The sequence below is a fragment of the Carettochelys insculpta genome, chromosome 30, assembly GCF_033958435.1.
Source record: "Carettochelys insculpta isolate YL-2023 chromosome 30, ASM3395843v1, whole genome shotgun sequence".
In the NCBI taxonomy this organism is placed as follows: domain Eukaryota; kingdom Metazoa; phylum Chordata; order Testudines; family Carettochelyidae; genus Carettochelys; species Carettochelys insculpta.
In genome coordinates, this window is record NC_134166.1 from 1,085,492 (window position 1) to 1,104,599 (window position 19,108).

The 19,108-nt window shown below is 61.4% G+C and overlaps 1 protein-coding gene across 4 annotated transcripts; it reads left to right on the forward strand.

Moving 5' to 3' along the window:
• Positions 1–76: 76 nt before the first annotated feature.
• Positions 77–14,662, forward strand: PBXIP1 (PBX homeobox interacting protein 1). 4 transcript variants are annotated; one of them, XM_074981279.1, is made up of 12 exons: positions 155–189; positions 1,977–2,146; positions 8,405–8,498; positions 8,914–9,016; positions 9,471–9,532; positions 10,433–10,595; positions 10,901–11,107; positions 11,187–11,210; positions 11,362–11,432; positions 11,692–11,808; positions 12,454–13,556; positions 13,921–14,662. In XM_074981279.1, the coding sequence occupies exons 3-12, from the start codon at positions 8,439–8,441 to the stop codon at positions 14,066–14,068; spliced, it is 2,058 nt and encodes a 685-aa protein (XP_074837380.1). In that variant the 5' UTR covers positions 155–189; positions 1,977–2,146; positions 8,405–8,438; the 3' UTR covers positions 14,069–14,662. The 4 variants fall into 4 exon arrangements, with proteins under 4 accessions (XP_074837379.1, XP_074837382.1, XP_074837381.1 ...); XM_074981278.1 differs by lacking the exon at positions 1,977–2,146 and having other exon boundaries at positions 77–189; XM_074981281.1 differs by lacking the exon at positions 1,977–2,146 and having other exon boundaries at positions 77–189; positions 12,460–13,556.
• Positions 14,663–19,108: the final 4,446 nt, after the last annotated feature.

Below are 19,108 nucleotides of genomic sequence, written 5' to 3' on the forward strand. Positions count from 1 at the left end.
GCGGGGGCCGGCCGGCACGTGCGCCCACCGCGGGTTGCCCGCCATTGGCCCGCCCCGCCCCCCGCGGGTGATTGGCTGCGCGGGTCACGTGGCCCTCCCCGCCCGTGCTCGCGGCGGCCAGCTGCTGGCGGAGTTCGAAACAAAGTTGCCGAGAGTCGCCGGGTGCGCGGCCCCGCCCGTCCGGAGCAGGTCAGCGACAGCCCCGCCCGCGCCAGCTCCCTGCACCCAGGGCAGCTCCCCCGGAGCCAGGGCCGCGCCTCAGCCTGCCCCAAGGGGGGTGCCTGTGCCCCTCCCCGCCCTGCCCCGGGGGGGGGCTTCCTGCAGCTTGCTCCGTCCTGCCCCAAGGGGAGCTGCCACTTGGGGGGTGGCCTGTGTCCCCCCTGTCCTGCCCCTCCCTGCCCTGCCCCAAGGGGGGCTGCCTGTGCCCCTCCTCGCCCTGCCCCTTGGGGGCGGTCCGCAGAGCCCAGGGCCACAGGGCACTGCAGGATGGAACCCAGAGCTGGGCAGGCGCTGCCCATGGTTCCAAAGGGGTCTGGAGGTTCAGCAGGCCAGGCAGTGTGCAGGCTGACCCTGCAGCCCTGGTGCTCAGCTGCCAAGGGGTCCTTGTCCCGTCCTGCCAAGGGGGCAGAGGCTGCTGGCTCCTGCCAGGCCCATAACAGCAAGAGCCGGGTGAGTTTAGCTGTTAGTGCCCAGTTGTGCCTGGGGCTGGTGCGAGTGCTGTGGTCGGCTTCCCTTTCTGGGTCAGACTCCTCCACGCTGGTCCTTGTGCTGGGGGCCCCAGGGCTGGGCCTGCTGTTCCCTATCACTGCCGTGCTGCCAGCAACCTTGGCCTGGCACCCCTTGCCGGAAGCCGAGCTGTGCAGCTCTGCTAAACTGGTGTCTGTCGCTTCCTTCCTGTGAGGCCTCACCAGGCTCCTGAGCAGGAGCAGAGCCTGGGCACCCAGGGAAGGGGGAGGAAATAGCACCCCCAGGCATGCTCAAGGACCCCTCTCCCTGAGCATGGGCAGACGGGGCATGGCCACCTCAGCCTCCACCTGCTACGCTTCATTACAAGCAGCTATAAATAGCTCCCCAGTGTCACTTTCCCATGTTACAGTTGGTGTCATTGGCATGCAGAGGGGGAGGGGAGGGGAGGGGAGGGGAGTCAGGGGCTGGGCGGTGAGGTGGCACAGTGCAGGCTGCACAGGGAACCAGCCTGGGGGGCTCAGTGGTGTGGGGACACAGGGTGCCCCAGCAGCAGTCTGGCAAGGCTGTGTTGCAGCTGTGATGCAGACCCAGTTGGTCTCTTCCCAGGGGGGTGGGCTGTGAGCCCTAGTGGGTGCCACCCCTATATTACAGGGCCTGGTTGCAGCTCATCTGGCGGCAGCTGTTCCTCTCAGCCAGGCACTTCCTGCTTCACTGGAGAACTCCCTGACCTGCCCCAGGGGAGTGATTGCTGGAAAGGACAGTGGCTGCAGCAGGATTCTCCTGTGCTCTCCTGGGTCAGTGCTAAGTGGGAGAGAGCCCAAGCTTCTCTGCCTTGAAACAGGGCAGGATCTTTGTCCCTGCTGTGTGAATGGGGAAACTGAGGCACATGGTGACGGGCCTCTCTCAAGGTGTGATGGAGTGGGGGGAGTGCATGTGTGAGTCAGGCTGGATGTCTGAGGCAAGCAGCAGCTCCCAGTGGCTAAGGATGATCCTGGGGCTACAACTGGCAGGTAACACCTCTGCCTGAACAAAGAGCAGGGAGGAGCTGAGAGGGGTTTTGAATGGGGGGGGGGCGGCAGTTAGAGGCTAGGAAAAGGGAGAGCTGGAAGGCAGCCAGCCTGAGGAGGGGGAAACCCACACCCCAGAGGGGCACCCCTCGGGGTCTTCCCCCCAGGACGGGTTGGAAGGACTGTCTCTGGCTGCTGTACTGTCGCTTCTGTGAGAAACTGGGCTTCAGTTGCCTAATAAACCTTCTGTTGTACCTGCTGAGTGAGAGTCTCTCCTGCCAGCAGACGGGGTGCAGTGCAGGGGGACCCCTGAACCCCATCACACTCGTGTCAGAAGTGGGATGCACTGCACCCATGGATGAGCTCCCAGCAGTGGCTGACTGAGCGCAAGAGAAGGAAGGAGTCTCACAAGAGCCAGAGGGGGAACAGAGCCATTCCTGCAGCTGCTGCTGGTGAGTGGATACCCTGGGAGATAGCGGGGAGATGGATTATACCCGACTGCTGAAGGCAGAGCTAGTGGGGCTGTGCAGAGAGAGGGGCCTGACCGTGGGGAAGGCGACCAAGGCTCAGCTGATTGCCCAGCTGGAAGAGAATGACCGATCTGGGCGGGCAGAGCCTGTCCCGGCAGAAAGTGGCTGGTCAGCCTCGGGAAGCAGTTCGGATTCTCCGACAGGAGCAGGGGCTCGACGCCGTCAGACAGACGCGGTGCCCGCCAGGTCGCGCTCAGCTAGCGGTGGTCCATCGCGGGCAGAGTCCCCCGCCGCAGAGCTGCGACGGCTGGAACTCGAGGTGAAATTAAAGGAACTGGAAGCCCAGGAACGGCAGAGGGAACATGAGCGCCAGGAATGGGAAAGAGAGCGTGAGCACGAGCGCCAGCTACAAGAGAGACAGCGGGAGGAGAGGGAGCGGGAGCATGAGCGAACCATGGCAGAGGCGAGACGCCAAGAGGCCCCAGCTGCGGTAAGCGGGGAGAGGGCCAGAAGGATCGGGGTAGCCAGTCACTTGGAGACGCGTGTGCCGGCCCAGTGTCAGGACCCAGGGGACATGGACAAGTTCCTTACCGCCTTTGAGCGAGCCTGTGAGTTGCATGAGGTTCCCCCAGATGAGTGGCTCCGGCACCTCACCCCCTTGCTGGGCCAGAAGGCCGCAGCGGTGCTCAGCCGGCTGGAGGGGTTGCAGCCTGGGGACTATGAACGGTTCAAACAGGCCCTGCTGCATAAGTTCGGGCTGACTCCGGAGATGTACAAAAAGAAGTTCCAGGAGGCGCAGAAGAGGCCAGAGGAAATCCATGTAGATACAACCGCCCGCCTGAAGCAATACTACCAGAAGTGGGCGTTCGGAATGGGAGCCCAGTCCGTAGAGGACCTGATCGAGCTGAGGGTCGTGGAGCGATTCTACGAGATGTGCGCACCTGACCTGAGGGTGTGGCTCGTGGACCGGAAGCCAGGGGACTCATACGATGCAGGGAAACTGGCAGATGACTTCACAAACAGCTGGGCCAGGTTTGAAAGTGAGCCCCACAAAGAGAGGGAGTCCCGGAGAGAGGGAGTCCCGGAGGGAGAGGGAGTCCCGGAGAGACTGGTCCCTGACTGTACGACAGAGGGGACCACCTCTTGGGCAAGCCCAGGAAAGAGGGGCCAGCCACCCACCCCCCAGAGAGCCAAATAGAGCCCGGACAGAGCAGCCGGCCCGAGGGACACAAGGCCCAGGCTGTTATCGCTGTGGGCGAAAGGGGCATAGAGCAGCCCAGTGCCCCAGGCTCCCAGACAGGTTGAGCAGGCCGGGGGTCATGGAGTCAACTGGGTGGGGTCCCAGAAGCCAGAGGGGCTGGCGGCCAAGGCGGGTGGTGCTGACAATGGGCACTCGGATTGGGCCGAGTCCGCCCCACAGACCAGCTCCTCAGGGGGACCAAATGCTCAGAGGTCAGTTTACAGAGTGGGGGCAGCGCTACCTCTGTGGAGCAAGTGTCCCAAACACCTCGAGGTAGACGGGAAAAAGGTCACGGGGTTCTGGGACACAGGCGCTGACGTGACGCTGGCCCGACCCGGGGTGGTGGCACCGGGCTGCATGATACCCGATTCCCACCTGACGATAACAGGAATTGATGGGACCCATTTCAAGGTGCCCATGGCGAGGGTGCACCTGAAATGGGGGAAGAAGGAAGGCCCCAAGGAAGTGGGCGTGCACAGCCATTTGCTGGCGGATGTACTGATGGGGGCTGACCTGGAGAACTGGCAAGGTGGACGCCCTCGTGCCCTGGTCTTGACCCGTAGCCAAAGAAAACGAGGGGTGCGCTCCCCAGATTCAGGGGTACAGGCCCAGCCAAAGTCACAGGAGCCACAGGGGCCAACCCTGAGAGAAAGGGGGCCTGCAAAAAACCAGATCTCACAGGCCAGGGGTGCTGGAGCCAGGCAGGGATGGGGAAGTAGCATCCGCTCCTGCCCGAGCGGAAGAATTCCAGGCAGAGCAGCAGAGAGACCCCTCCTTGCAGAAGCTGAGGGAACTGGCCAGTCTCAGCCCAGCTCCACAGCTGGGGGAGGGCTGCAGGGAGAGATTCCTGTGGGAAAAGGGATTACTGTACCGGGAATGGGCTCCCAGACGCAAAGCGGAGCCATGGAAGATCGAGAGGCAACTGGTGGTTCCCCAAAAGTACCGGCGCAGGCTACTGTACCTAGCCCATGATGTCACGCTTGCAGGACACCAGGGGATCCACCGCACCAGGAGAAGGTTGTTACAGAACTTTTTCTGGCCAGGGATCTTTGCAGCTGTCCGTCTGTATTGCCTGTCCTGCGATCCCTGCCAGAGGGTGGGGAAGAGCCGGGACAAGGGGAAAGCTGCCCTGAGGCCACTGCCCATCATAGAGGAGCCTTTCCAGAAAGTGGCTATAGACATAGTGGGCCCCTTCAGCAAGGCAACGCGTTCGGGAAAGAAATATATTCTGGTAGTGGTAGATTTTGCCACGCGATACCCGGAAGCAGTGGCCTTGACCTCTATCGACGCTGACACCGTGGTAGATGCATTGCTGTCCATTTTCAGCAGAGTGGGGTTCCCCAAGGAGGTCCTCACAGATCAGGGGTCCAACTTCATGTTGGCCCTACTGCAAAGTTGTGGGACAAGTGTGGGGTCCGGCACACCTGGGCCACAGCCTACCACCCGCAGACCAATGGGCTGGTGGAGAGGTTCAATGGGACTCTGAAGCAGATGCTGAGAACCTTCATGAATCAACACCCCCATGACTGGGACAAGTACTTACCCCACCTGCTGTTTGCATACAGGGAGGTGCCCCAGGAATCCACGGGGTTCTCCCCGTTTGAGCTGCTGTACGGAAGGAGGGTACGGGGACCCCTGGACTTGCTCAGAGAAGAGTGGGAGGGGACGGCCTCTCCTGAAGGGGAGTCAGTGGTACAGTATGTACTGACCTTCCGGGAAAAACTCACTGAGCTCATGGGCCTGGCCAGGGAGAACCTCTCCAGGGCCCAAAGGCAGCAAAAGGTCGGGTATGACCATAACGCCCGGGCCCGAGCCTATGCCACCGGGGATCAAGTGATGGTCCTTGTACCTGTGCGGCGGAACAAGCTGCAAGCGGCCTGGGATGGGCCCTTCAAGGTTGTCAAACAGCTAAATGAGGTGAACTGTGTGGTGGAACTGTCGAACCGGGCCCACAGCCACCGGGTCTATCATGTGAACATGATGAAACCTTACTGGGACAGACAGAACTTGGTGCTGGCCGTGTGCAGACACTGGGAGGGGCAGGGGGATGATCCCTTGGTGGATTTACTCACAAGGACTGGAGCCGGCTCCTTGCTGGAGTCTATTCCCCTCTCAGACCAGCTGACCCCTGCCCAGCAGACAGAGATCAAGGAGGTGCTGCATTCGCATCAACAGCTGTTCTCGGACAGACCCAGACGCACTGACCTGGCTGTCCACCGAATAGGGGCGTGGGTGCCTGTCTCTATCAAGTGTGTGCCATTCAGAGCCACAGGGAGGACGGCTCAGGACATAGAGCGGGAGGTTGAAGACATGCTGGCTCTGGGGGTGATCCAACCCTCGTCCAGCCCCTGGGCCTCTCCCGTGGTGTTGGTCCCTAAAAAAGATGGGTCTGTTCGGTTTTGTGTGGACTATCGCAAGCTTAACGCCATCACTGTATCGGACGCCTACCCCATGCCCAGGCCTGATGACCTTTTAGACAAGCTGGGGGGAGCCCGTTACCTCACCACCATAGACCTCACCAAGGGGTACTGGCAAGTGCCATTAGACCAAGATGCCCGGCTGAAGTCGGCTTTCATCACTCCTGTGGGGCTCTACGAGTTCCTGGTCCTGCCCTTCGGCCTCGGGGGGGCACCCGCTACCTTCCAGCGTCTGGTGGAGCAGCTACTGAAAGGGATGGAGAGCTTTGCCCTGGCTTACATGGATGACATTTGCATCTTCAGCCAGACATGGGAGAACCATGTGTCCCAGGTCAAGCAGGTGCTGGACCAACTCCAGAAGGCTGGTCTGACTATCAAGACAGGGAAGTGCAAGGTGGGAATGGCTGAGGTGACCTACCTGGGCCACAAGGTGGGCAGCGGCTGCTTAAAGCCAGAGCCAGCTAAAGTGGAAGCTGTCAGAGATTGGCCAACACCCCAGACTAAGAAACAGGTCCAGGCCTTCATTGGGATGGCGGGGTACTACTGGAGGTTTGTGCCCCACTTTAGCTCCATCGCAGCCCCCCTCACGGAGCTGTGTAAAAAGGGAAAGCCTGACAAGGTGGTCTGGACAGAGCAGTGCCAAGAGGCCCTCTGCACGCTGAAGGAGTCTCTGGTCAGGGCCCCAGTGCTGGCCAATCCAGACTTCAACAAGCCCTTCCTGGTGTTCACCGATGCCTCAGACGTGGGGCTGGGGGCGGTGCTAATGCAGGTGAATGACAAAGGGGAGAAACACCCCATCGTGTACCTGAGTAAGAAGCTGCTGCCCCAGGAGCAGAACTACACGGCCATAGAGAAGGAATGTCTGGCCATGGTGTGGGCGCTGGGGAAGCTGCAGCCATACCTGTTTGGACGGCGTTTCACCGTGTACACCGATCGCTCACCCCTGACCTGGCTGCATCACATGCAAGGGGCCAACGCCAAGCTCCTGCAGTGGAGTCTGCTCCTGCAGGACTACGACATGGACGTGGTCCACATCAAGGGGAACACCACCACCATAGCCGATGCCCTGTCACGCAGGGAGGGCCCCGAACTTCCCCAGGTCACTGGCTAAGTGACCCTGCTCAGTTCGGTCTGGAAGGGGGGAGAGATGTGATGGAGTGGGGGGAGTGCATGTGTGAGTCAGGCTGGATGTCCGAGGCAAGCAGCAGCTCCCAGTGGCTAAGGATGACCCTGGGGTACAACTGGCAGGTAACACCTCTGCCCTGAACAAAGAGCAGGGAGGGGCTGAGCTGGGTTTTGAATCGGGGGGCGGCAGTTTGAGGCTAGGAAAAGGGAGAGCTGGAAGGCAGCCAGCCTGAGGAGGGGGAAACCCACACCCCAGAGGGGCACCGCTCGGGGTCTTCCCCCCAGGACGGGTTGGAAGGACTGTCTCTGGCTGCTGTACTGACGCTTCTGTGAGAAACTGGGCTTCTGTTGCCTAATAAACCTTCTGTTGTACCTCCTGAGTGAGAGTCTCTCCTGCCAGCGGATGGGGTGCAGTGCCGGGGGACCCCTGAACCCCATCACACAAGGTCACACTGTGAGTGTGTGGCAGCAAAACCAGGAATAGAACCCAGAAGTCCTGGGACCCAGCACCTCCCTACTGTAACGAATTGGGCCCCATTCCTCTCCCAGGGTAGGAACAGAACCCAGGAGTCCTGGCACCCAGCCTCCACTGCACCCCGCCAGCCCAGCACTTCCCTTTGCGTGTGCGTTCGCCTGGCGGTCATGGAGCTGTTGTGGTGCTCTGGCGTTGGTTGTGGGCTGTCACTGCAGGGGCAGGTGGAGGGAGGGCTGGGCCAGGTGGGTAGGAAGCTCCCAGGCAGCTCAGTCCCAGGCCAGGGCAGAGGGAAAGTGACCCATTTCCCCAGCCTGAGTCCAAGGAACCTGGCCCCTGGAGGCCCCCTAGGCTGGCAGCTGCTGTTTGGGGCCTTGTGCGAGGTGTCCTTTGGGAACACGCTCCCCTCCCACCCAGCTCTGGCAGGCCCCTTGGCAGTTGTGCTGGGAACATCCTGAAGGGAGGGAGGCAGCTGACTTGTCCCTGTGCCCAGAGCACCAGCTCTCCGACTCTGCCTGGAGGCTGGGGCCAGCTGTCTGCGTTACCCCTGGTTCCAGGCCCACTTGGATGCTCACACCAGCCCCCTACGGTGCAGGTACCCTGAGCTCATGGCCCCTGCGCAGGAGAGCGGACGTGTGGCCAGCAGCACTGTCTTCTGGCTCTCTTACCAGCTGGGTTGCGGAACAACTCCCAGTGGTGAGAGCAGAGTGGGTCTGTCCCTGGCACCTGCCTGGCCTGGAGCTGTGCCGCATGGCAGTGGGAGCGCTGCGTTCCTGCTCCCATTGTGAGGCCAGGCTGCGCGGCCAGGCCTGGAACTCTGCTCTTTGTTCCATGTGCAAATTTCACTTTGCAAGTCAAATGGGCTGGGGCAGAGCCTGGGCCCTCAGTTGTGCCAGCACCTGTCCAGGGGCATCAGGCGCTCCTTGTGATCTAGGCAGCCGCTGGCCCCGCCAGCTGCCCCAGCACTGCCTCTCTGTCCCCTGCAGGTGGGATTCAGGCGGTCCTACGACAGGAACAGGCATGGCTGAGAACTCCAACTCCCAGGACTCAGATAACAGCTGGGTGATCACGGCCTCAGAGGTGCGGGACTGGGGGCAGCTGCACTCGCAGCTGTGGGGGGAGAACTTGCCCTGACTGAGCTGGTCTCTCTGGTTCTTGCACCTGCTCCCCCTGGCCCAGGCTGCAGGGCTGCACAGGGCTGGGGTGTCAGCTTTCCCAGCCACTGCTCCTGCTGCCTCCTGCTCAGGGTACCTGGGTCACCCTAAGCCGCCTACTGGGGCCCCGTGCCATCGTGCTGGCCCCTACCCTTTCAGGTTTGCTGCTGAGATGGGGGTCAGGGCCCAACTGCAGGCCCCAAGCACACCCTGGGGGTAGCTGATTGCTGTGGGGAGGCAGTGCCTGAAACTCAGCAGCTTCTGAGGGTCTTCTCTGCTGCCCCTGTGCCTGGCCGGAGATGGGGGCTGTGAGTGGTGTAACCCTCCCTCTGTGTCTCCAGGGTTTGCCTGTGGAAAGCGTGGGCCCAGAGCTGGGGGCAGCCCTGCCGGCGCCAACAGGAGACGGCCCCCCCCAGGGGGACAGCACCAAGGATGCGCACATGGGCACGTGAATGCCAGATATGGAATGAGCCCCTCAGTGCAGTCCCCTCCCTGTGGGTCCTCCTCTCCCTGCCAGCCCCTCCCTGTCTGGCCTCAGCCTACCCCATCCCATCCCCCTCCCTGCCGAGGCCCCCTTGTACACCCCCAGTCCTTGCAGTCCTGTCTAGCCCCTCTTGCTGCCCATCTCTCTGTCCTATCCCCCAGCCCCATTGCCTGACACAGGCATATCCCTGGCCCCGTGGGTTGCTGTGGCCTCCCAGCTGGGTTCCCAGCTCTCTCTTCCCCTTTGCGCTGAGGCGGAGGTCCCTGGGCCTTCTTTGGGAGGATGTGGAGGGCTTTTTCAGGGGAGTTCTGTGTTGGCAAGAGAGACCCAAGCACTCAGCCCTCACTAGCATGGGGCTGCACTGGTCTCCCCACTTGCAGCTCTCTGGCCACTAATGAGGCCATCTCCCCACAGCAGGCAAGAGCGGCAGCTCCTCGCTGACCATGGTCCCCACCCCTGAGGACGCTGAGTTCAAGGTACGTTGGAGCGGGGGAGTCACAGTTCCCAGGCTGCAGACCTGCCCCATGTGACCCCTCAGTGGCGCGGCTAGAAACGGAGACGGTGACTCCGGCCCGATCAGGGGAAGCTGGTCTGATAGTTCCTTACCCCCGTGGTCAATGTCAACACTTTTCATTTCCCATCTGCAGGTGTCTGGCTTCAGTGCCTGGCTGTTGGGGCGGGTTAGACTGTCCCCTGCTATGGCCAAGCCCCAGGAAATATCTGTTCCTGGGGAGAGACTCAAACTGACTTACCCTGAATCATCGTCGTTCAGCTACACAGACCAAGTTCTGGGGCCGTCGCTAAGCTGACTGGCCACGCCGTGGGCTGCCCCTGCCAGCCGGGCCTGTAAGACCCAGCCCGTGGCAGGAGAGCATGTCAAGGAGGTTGGGCATCAGTCCCAGCTGGTGCCAATGGTGCTTCAGTGCTTCAGCTGCTCTCAGGGACCCAGGGCAGCGTCCCTGATAGCTGAGCGCTTGGGCAGCCATCTAGGAGAGAGTCAAGTGCTGCCCAGCTGATGAGCAATGTGCCCACAGCTGCAGCATGTCCAGTGGTGGTGCACAGCCACTCATCCCTTGTGTGCACAACAAAATTTGTTCCACACATGGATGGAGGGACTTCGAGGGAGCCTGTTCCAGGCCCACGTCCCAGCCCCCAAGTTCAGTGAAGACTGGGAGAAGGCCAATCCAAGTGATGAATTATCCCCTGCAGAGGGTGCTGGGCTGCCAAGCTGCCCTGTTGTAGGGATGAACAGCCCCGCCCTCCCTAGGAGACTCTGGGTCTCCTCCACAGACCCCTGGTTCGCTGGGCCCACGGTGCTTTGCCCGCATCCCGGGGCGGGTGGAGCTCAAGTTCTGATGGTCTCACTCTGTTTCCAGGACTCTGAGGAGTATCCTCAGGGAACGCCAAGCCCAGCAGCATCGCCCACGCCTGGCACGCAGGACAACGAGCCTCCAGAGATCCAGGCACAGGAAGGGGCAGGCTCCGAGGACCCCAAGCTGGGCACCAGCACCCCAGGCTCCGCATCTGTTGGCAAAGCAGGTGGGTCCCTATCACTGGGCAGCTTCTGGGGAGGCTCCGAAACAAACAGCACTGAGGGGTTTGAGCTGTGGGAGGCTGGGCAGGACACAGCTCCACTCCTCTGCTGGGAGCCTGTCTGAATTTCGGGGTACCCAACGCAGAGGGTGCTTGTCTTGGGGAGGGGGAGCCGCCCAGATTGGTGGGAGTTTTGGGGGTGGCAGGCTGCATGGGAGCTTCTCTGAGTGTTCAGACCTTGGATGTGGCTCGTTGGGGGCAGGGCCTGGCTCTGTGGGGCGTGCTCAGCGGGCACCCCTCACTCTTGGCAGGGGAGCCACCAGAGGAGGTGAGCAGTAGTGAGGACGATGTTGAGGGTTTGCGCCAACAGCAGCTGCGAGACCCACGCCAAGCCCCATGGGGCCCTGCCGAGCGCCGTGGGGCCGAGCGCCATGGGGCTGAGGAGAGCAGGCTCAGCGTGAACGCATGGCTGCTGGGCGTGCTGGCACTGCTGGGAGTTGGACTCCTGGCCTTCTCGGGTGAGTGTGACCCTGCGGCTGCTGAGGGCGGAGTGGGGCTGATGCCGGCATCTCCTTCACCGCCTCTCTCTCTCCGCAGGTGCCATCTATGACCTTGGGGAGGGTAAGTACCAGGGTCTCTCCCGCCACGCTCTGCACTGCTCTGGCCTCCCTGTGTGGTGGGATCTGTGTCTGACTCACACCCTGGCCCCCCTTGGGGGAGCAGGTGAGACCAGCCCAGCTGGCTGCTCAGATCTCTCCCTCCATCCTGCCAGGCCCCATGGACAGCCTGGAAGCCGGAGACAGCCCTGAGGGGGAGCAGCAGTCACTGGCTGTTGGTGTGAAGGTACATTGGGTGAGGGGTCTCCAGACCTGAGACCAGCTCAGCACCTGCTGCTGAGCAAGGGGCATTCCCAGCCTTGGCTCTCTGGGAGCAGAGACCTTGCACATGCTGCTGGCTGGAGGGCGGGGCCCCTGACCTTGAGGCCTGCCTGGTACCCTGTGAGCAGCCCGCTGACCTCGGAGGGAGCCAGGCAGACCTGGGAGGGAATGGCAGCACCCTGGCCGTCACGTGCATGGGGTCAAGTTTTCACCCTCACTCACAGGACTGGCAGCAGCAGGACCCGACTGGGGATCCCCAGAGCCCACAGGCCATGACTCTGCTCTTGGACAAGCTGGCCAAGGAGAACCAGGACATCCGACTTATGCAGGCAGAGCTGCAGGTGGGGGCTTGGGGGAGCCGGGGGTCCTGGCTGTGCTGCAGCTCACAACGGGCCCTGTGTGCTCAGCTGCCATGGGGCGAGGCCAGGAGGAGCTGCGAATCAGCCAGCGGACATGTCCCTGAGTCTGCAATCAGCTCACCTATGCCATGTGCTGAGCGCCGCACCACTCCCGGGGGGAGTCCGGCCTGCGCCGAGTGCCGTGTGGCGCCGCTCCCGGGGGGAGTCCGGCCTGCGCTGAGTGCTGTGTGGCTCCGCTCCCGGGGGGAGTCCGGCCCGCGCCGAGTGCCGTGTGGCTCCGCTCCCGGGGGGAGTCCGGCCTGCGCTGAGTGCTGTGTGGCTCCGCTCCCGGGGGGAGTCTGGGCTGTGTGGCTCCCGGGGGGAGTCCGGCCTGCGCTGAGTGCTGTGTGGCTCCGCTCCCGGGGGGAGTCCCTGGCTCGCCCTGCTGGCTATGTCTGTGGGGGAAGGAGCACATGGACAGGTGGGTGGGGGAGGGGCCTCACACCCCTCCTTCCTTGGGGGAAGGGCCCCAGCTGCCCTGGGCTCCGCAGCCAAGCAGGGACTTTCCCCGTCCCAGTGTCCGGGGGCAGGGGGCCTGTGTTTGCCTCCCAGGCATGGCCTGGTCTGGCCTGACCCTTGTCTCGGCAGGCGCAGAAGGAGGAGCTCCAGGCTTTGCTGCAGAAGAGTGAGGGTGAGAAGGCATCGGCCGGGGCCCAGCAGCACAGCCTGGCTGGGGAGGCAGACCAGCTCCGCCAGGCTCTGCAGCAGGAGGCTGCAGCTCACCGCTCAACCCAGGCAGAGCTGCAGGCACTGCGGGAGCAGCTGCGGGGCCCGTTGCCGGAGGGTGTGACCGAGAGCCCGCAGCCGAGCCCAGGGCTGGCCGCAGAGCAGCCCCATGAGGAGGCATGGCTCCTACAGCGGGAACTGGCCAAGCAGCGGGGGCTGCTGGCCTCCGTGTGGCAGGAACTGGGGGGTGCCCTGCAGCGAGCCCAGGGCTCCGGCAAGACGGAGTCACTGCTGGAGGAGCTGGCTGGCATGGTGCAGCGGCTGGCCCGAGAGCTGCAGCGGGTGCAGAGCTGGGAGCAGAACTCCCAGGAGAGGCCCAGGGAGGAAGGCAGAGGGCCGCCCCGCCGCGCCCAGCAGGAGCCTCCCAAAGCTGCCAGGAAGGAGGGCAGCTGGCACAAGAGGCAGGAGGCCCGAGAGGAGCAGAGACGCCGGCATGGGGACCCTGGGGGCAGAGAGAGGAGGGAGCAGGCTGGGGCCAAGCACCCGAAGCACCAGGAGCCCCCTAAGCCCCACAAGCACCAGGGGCTGCGGGGCCCCAAGGACCGGACGGGGCCCCAGTGGGTGGGTGATGGAAAGGGGGCGCTCCGCAGGCACCACGAGCACAACGCCTTCTGGGAGCCACCCCAGCTGCGGCGGTACCGGGTGCCCCAGGGCTGCTCGGGTGTGGCGGACTGCGCCCGCCAGGAGGGGCTGGAGCTGGCACCGGTGCTGAAGGCAGAGTTCCTGCAGCTGCTGCAGGGCTACATGGCAGGGCTGGGCTGGGCGCAGCACTACGAGAGGCTGGCGGCCCAGCTGGGTGGCGCCTTCACCAGCGACGGCCTCTTTGCCCACGACCGCCTGCGCTTCCGGCACTTTGTGGAGCACGTGGAGGAGCTGCTGGAGGAGCTGGCGGAGCAGGAGCTGGGCCACGAGGACGCTGCCGACGACTTCGAGGAGCACGTGCTGCAGCACTACGGTGGGGACAGGTGAGCTGCCCCCCACCCTCGGTACCTGGGGGGCAGGTGAGCTCGTCCCTCCCCCTACCCTCAGGGCCTCTGGCCACATGGCTGAGGCTGATCCTCCCCGCTCCGGGCACACCAGAACATGGGGCTGTGTGTACCCAGCCCCACAAGGACTACAGCCAGGGGCAGGAATGCTCCCAGTGGGGGCCTGCACCAGGTCGGGGGCAGGGCACGTGGGACCCTCCATCAGCCCAGCAGTGGGGCAGGGGCCAAGGTGGCTGTGCACAGCCAGAGGGAGATAAGGGGCAGGCGTGTGGGGCTTGTTGCCCTTTCTGCTCCCCCCGCCGTAGCCCAGTAACACATCCTACCCTGGCGGTTGGACTTGCAGCTTCATCAGGAAGGTGCGAGAGCGGCGTGAGGCCAAGCAGCAGCGTATGGAGCTCCCTGGGCTCGGGCCCCTCCGGGATGGCCGCCGCAGGAAGGAGAACGGCCTGCCCAGCAGTGGGCACAGCCAGGACGGAGCACCAGCCCCGTAGCACATAGGGGGCAGGTGCTAGTCCCCAGAGGGCCGTGCTGTTTGTTCTGATGTGCCCTGCCCAGGCCAACGTCACCGTAGGCGTCACATCCTGCTCAATGTGTGCAGCTCTGCAGGTGGGGGCTGCCCCAGGCACACCCTGGCAAGATGCCAGCGCTCTCCATGTCCTGCTCTCCAGCTGAGGCCCTTTCCCATGGCTGCGCCTGCAGCTGAGCCATGACAATGGGCAGGGGTATTTGGGGCTTTCCCCAGCCAGCAAGGCACCCTGAGGGCTTTGCCCACAGCTGGCAGGGCTGGGACTCCCCAGGCCACCTGCCACCTGCTCTGCCCCTCCAGGACCCATGGGCCAGGGCTGGGTTTTGGGGTCATGAGTTCTCATGGTACCTGCTCACTGGTTGGTAAGTGTCTCTGGCTGCGGTGTGGCTTCGTGCCCCCCATTTCCCCCGTCTGCCTGGCACCAAGCCGTGGTGGCTGTCCCACTCCTCACCCCTGGCGGGCCGTGGGGGACTTCCTCTCCCCTCTGCTCCAGCCATCTCCGCACTAACTGTCCCTGTGCTCCTGCACTTCGCTAAACAAATAAATGTGCTGTTGGGAAGCTCCTGGGGCCAGCCCCTGTGTGTGGGGGGAATGGGGCATGCTGCTCCCGAGGGCAGGCAGCACCATGGCCCAGCCTGCCAGGCTCCCTGGGCAGCCCGGGTGGGGCCCATTTCTGTGTGGGTCTGGGGATGGAGACAATGCCTGGCCATACCCCTCCCCCTCAGTACAGCCCAGGACCCCGGGGGGACACACCCCTCCCCCTCAGTACAGTCTAGGCCAGGGACACACACACCCCTCCCCCTCAGTACAGCCCAGGCCAGGGGGACCCACACACCCCTCCCCCTCATTGTCGGGATTCTTGCATCCAGCCTGGGCATCAAGCAGCCCTTCTGGCTCCCGCTTCTGGGTCTGAGCTCCCCTGCCCCCACGTAAGCTGCGCCCTTCGCCTCCCAGCCCTGTTCTCTGGGGCACATAGACACTGGCTGCTCTCTGCCCCTGCGGGGGTGGGGTTCCCAGGTGGCTGTAGATCAGCTCTCAGCCCCCCCAACCCCACTCTCTGAGTGGCACTGGGCTGTAGCTGTGCTGTTAGCTTCAGCAACATCTGTCCTGGGCACCCAGCTGGAGCCGTGGGGTTACTGGGGGTGCAGTTGGAGACCCCAGTTTTAAAGGGCTGCCATGCAGTTCTGCTGCCCCCGGGGGTGGGGGGAGGGTGTGCCTAGGCTCTTGGGAGTAGATGGGAGGAGGATACAGACCCCTCCTTCTCTGCCCCCCACCCCCCCACGTAGGACACCCTGACTCAGGAGAACCAGTGTGTCATGGCTCAGCATCTGGCCATCCTGCAGTGATGGAAGAAAGCAGCAGTCTAGGCAGAGGAACAGCAGAGCTCTCTGCACACGAGCTCCTATGTTTACAGCCCCTCCCCAGTGTGGGGGAGCCAGGCTGGGATGTGTGAGCAGGGCTTCGCACAGGGAGTCTCCTGCAGCCTGTGCTGGGTGAGAGGCCTGCCTGGTGAGCCCAGACAAGCGGGTTTTCTGGCTGTCTGCCAGGGTGGTGTCCTGTCACCTCCAAGCCCTGGCTCTCGCTGTGGCCCTTGCGTGCAAACAAGCTGCATGCCGCAGTTGGAATCCTAGCGCTGACTCCCGACCCAGCAGCCAGGTGTGGAAGGTGCTGAGCACGAAGAGCAAAGACGAGCTCATTTCAGTCCCCCTGCCCAGCCCCTTGCCAGGCCTTGGGGCAAGTGTTGCCTGTCTGAGGGGAAGCTGGGAGAGAGAACAAGCCCCTGCATGGGTGTGCCCCATGTGCTGACCACCTGTGTGAGGGTGAATGGGGTGGGACACCTGGGTTGCCTTATGGAGACCAGGCAGCAGCAGGGAAGGGAACAGCTGGCTGATGAGTTGGAGCCCCTTGTGAGAGGCATGTGGTGCTGGGGGTTGACATGGGCACAGCCAGAGTAGAGGGGACTCACTAGGGCCTGCTTTCCCCTGGCAGTCAGTGTTGGCCCTATGTCCCAAGGGAGCCGGGGGCTGCTGTGCTATGCTGCAGGGGTGGGGCTCAGCATGGGGTGGTCTGAGGAGACAGAGGGTCTGTTCCAAGGCAGTGCTCTGCAGGGGATGACTGGTGTGAGGTCAGGCCATGTCCTCAGTTCCCTGGTAGCATAAGGCCATTGCGGCAAAACCAGATGAATTCTTTGCTTCGATCATCACAGCTGAGCCACATCAAACCAATATTGAGGTGTCTTTAGAGGAGGTTTTGAAACTAATTGGTAAACTTAACAGTAGCAAGTCACCGGAACCAGATGGCATTCGCCCAAGAGTTCTGAAAGAACTCAGTTGTGAAATTGGAACTATTAACTGTAGTTTGCAACCTATCCTTTAAATCAGCCTCCCTACCTAATGACTGGAAGATAGTGAATGTGATGCCAATATTTAGAAAGGTCTCTGGAGGTGATCCTGACAATTACAGACTGGTAAGTCTAACATCAGTACTGGGCAAATTAGTTGAAAATATAGTAAAGAATAAGATTGTCAAATGCATAGATGAACATAATTTGTTGGGGGAAAAGTCAATGTGGTTTCTGTAAAGGGAACTCATGCCTTCCTAGTCTCCTAGAGTTCTTTGAGGCGGTCAATAACCATGTGGACAAGGGGAATCGAGTGGCTATAGTGTACTTGTATTTCCAGAAAGACTTTCTGAGGGTCCCTCCCCAAAGGCTCTTAAACAAAATAAGTGGTTGCAGGATAAGAGGGAAGGTTCTCCCATGGGTTGTAAACTGATTAAAAGACAAGAAGGGAACAAATCTCAGTTGTGCATACAGTAAACCTTTGAGTTCTTGCAAGCTGAGGGGAGACAGGAACCAGGCTGCTGCCTGGTTACCAGATCCCTGGGGCTGTCAGGAGCAGGGAAACTGCCCAGTCCACCAGAGCTGGTCAGTTTACTAGCTCCCAAAGAACCAGGGGGCAACCAGGTTCCCCTCTCTCAGCTGCTTGGGGGATCTGGGAAATCTGCTTGCCCTGAGATGGTAAGTTTCCTGGATCCTGCCATGGCTGGGGAGCTGGGAACCAGGCAGCACTCTGGCTCCTTGCTCCCTTCCCCTTGCAGAGCTGTGAAACTGACCAGGGCACCAGCCTTGGTCAGTTTCCTGGCTCTAGCTGGTGGAGGGGAGCCAGGAACCAGTGACAGCCTGGCTCCCAGCTCCTCACGGCTCCTGGGAGCCAGGAAACTGACCCAGGCTGCTGCCCCCAACAGGAAACGGCTCCTGGAGTCAGGCTGCTGCCCTCGACGCAGTTTTCTGCTCCTGTTGGACAGTAGTAGTAGTAGGGACCCTTCAGTCTGCATAGACTATGGATCGCGCCCTTTATAGTTTCAATTGAGGACTTCATTTACAGCGTCTACTGTGACTGTGAAGACCCACACGAGAGTGACAGCCCTTGCTGCATCTCTTGCAGATGTGGTGGGTGCCTGACAAGTCCTTAGTGTGCTTTCTGTGCGCTCGCTTCTCCTCTGCTAGCTGTCGGATCCTCATCTCGCCCTTCTGAAGGCCCTTGTGTAACCCCTGCCTCCATCTGCTGCAGTCGTCTGCTAGTTCTTCCCAGTTGTCCAGCTCGATGTCTACCTCTCTGAGGTCTCTCTTGCAGACATCTTTGTAGCGCAACTGGGTGTGTAGTGTATCTGTCCTGTTGGACAGAAGTCCTGTTAACCCAAGAGGTTTACTGTACAAAACGATGGGGACTAAGTTAGCTATAACCATTCGAGAGAGCTCTTTGAGTCATTGTGGAGAGTTCTCTGAAAACATCCACTCAGTGTGCTGCAGCAGTCAAAAAAGCAAACGGAATGCTAGGACTTATTAGCAAAGGGATAGAGAACAAAACAGATAATATTTTATTGCCTCTGTAAATCCAGGGTATACCCACATCTGGAATACAATGGGTGGATGTGGTTGCTTCCTCTCAAAAATGGTATGTTGTCATTAGCAAAGGCCACCAGAACTGATGAGGGGTTTGGAACTGTGCCCTATGATGAGAGGTTAAAAGGACTGTGACTTTTCAGCTTAGAAAAGAGTTGCCGTGGGAGGACTTGATAGAGTGCTACAAACTCATGACAGCTGTGGGAAAAGTGACAGAGAAAAATTATTTCCTGTTCCCATGACAGGTGACCTTGGGTCAACTACTGCCATCAGTGGGCAGCAGGGTTAACAGCCGCAGGGGTGGGGGAGATTTCCTGTGGGCAGCATAGGGCTGGATGGAGGCTCTCCCTGTGGGGGGAGGTTTCCTGCCAGCAGTGCAGGGTGTGATGGGGTTTGGGGTCCCCCAAGCTTTGCACCCCATCTGCAGGCAGGAGTGACTCTTGCACAGCAGGAGAACAGCGGGTTTATTAGCTGATAGGACATAGCATTGTACAGAGGAGTCAGTGCAGCCAGCAGAGACAGCCAGTCCAAACCATGTTGGCTACCTCTACCCTAGCCCCAAGCTTCGAAATGGCCACGCAAATGGCCATTTCAAAGTTTAGTAATGAAGCGCTGAAATGCATATTCAGCACTTCATTAGCACGCGGGCGGCCACTGCCCTTCAAAATTGATGCGCCTTGCTGCCGCGCGGCTTGTCCCGATGGGGCTCCTTCTCAAAAGGACCCCGCCTACTTCAAAGTCCCCTTATTCCCATCAACTCATGGGAATAAGGGGACTTCGAAGTAGGCGCGGTCCTTTCGAAAAGGAGCCCCGTCGGGACGAGACGCGCGGCGGCGAGGCGTGTCAATTTTGAAGGGCCACGACCGCCCACATGCTAATGAAGCGCTAAATATGCATTTCAGCGCTTCATTACTAAACTTCAAAATGGCCATTTGCGTGGCTATTTCGAAGTTTGGGGCTAGTGTAGACACAGCTGCTGGTGAGAGGAGGCCCCGAGGGGCCCCTGGAGCCGGGGCCTTGCCCCCTCCTTGGTCTCTCTCTCTCCCAACCCAGACTGCTTCCAACTCCCAGTTCCAATTCAAACCCCTCAGGCTCCACCTC

What these genes read in the sequence shown, in the direction of transcription:
- PBXIP1 (XM_074981278.1), top strand. Translation starts at nt 8,439, where the DNA reads ATGGCTGAGAACTCCAACTCCCAGGACTCAGATAACAGCTGGGTGATC. An exon ending in CACCAAGGATGCGCACATGG is followed by an intron (nt 9,017 to 9,470) that starts GCACGTGAATGC and finishes ATCTCCCCACAG; the next exon opens with CAGGCAAGAGCGGCAGCTCC. An exon ending in CATCTATGACCTTGGGGAGG is followed by an intron (nt 11,211 to 11,361) that starts GTAAGTACCAGG and finishes CCATCCTGCCAG; the next exon opens with GCCCCATGGACAGCCTGGAA.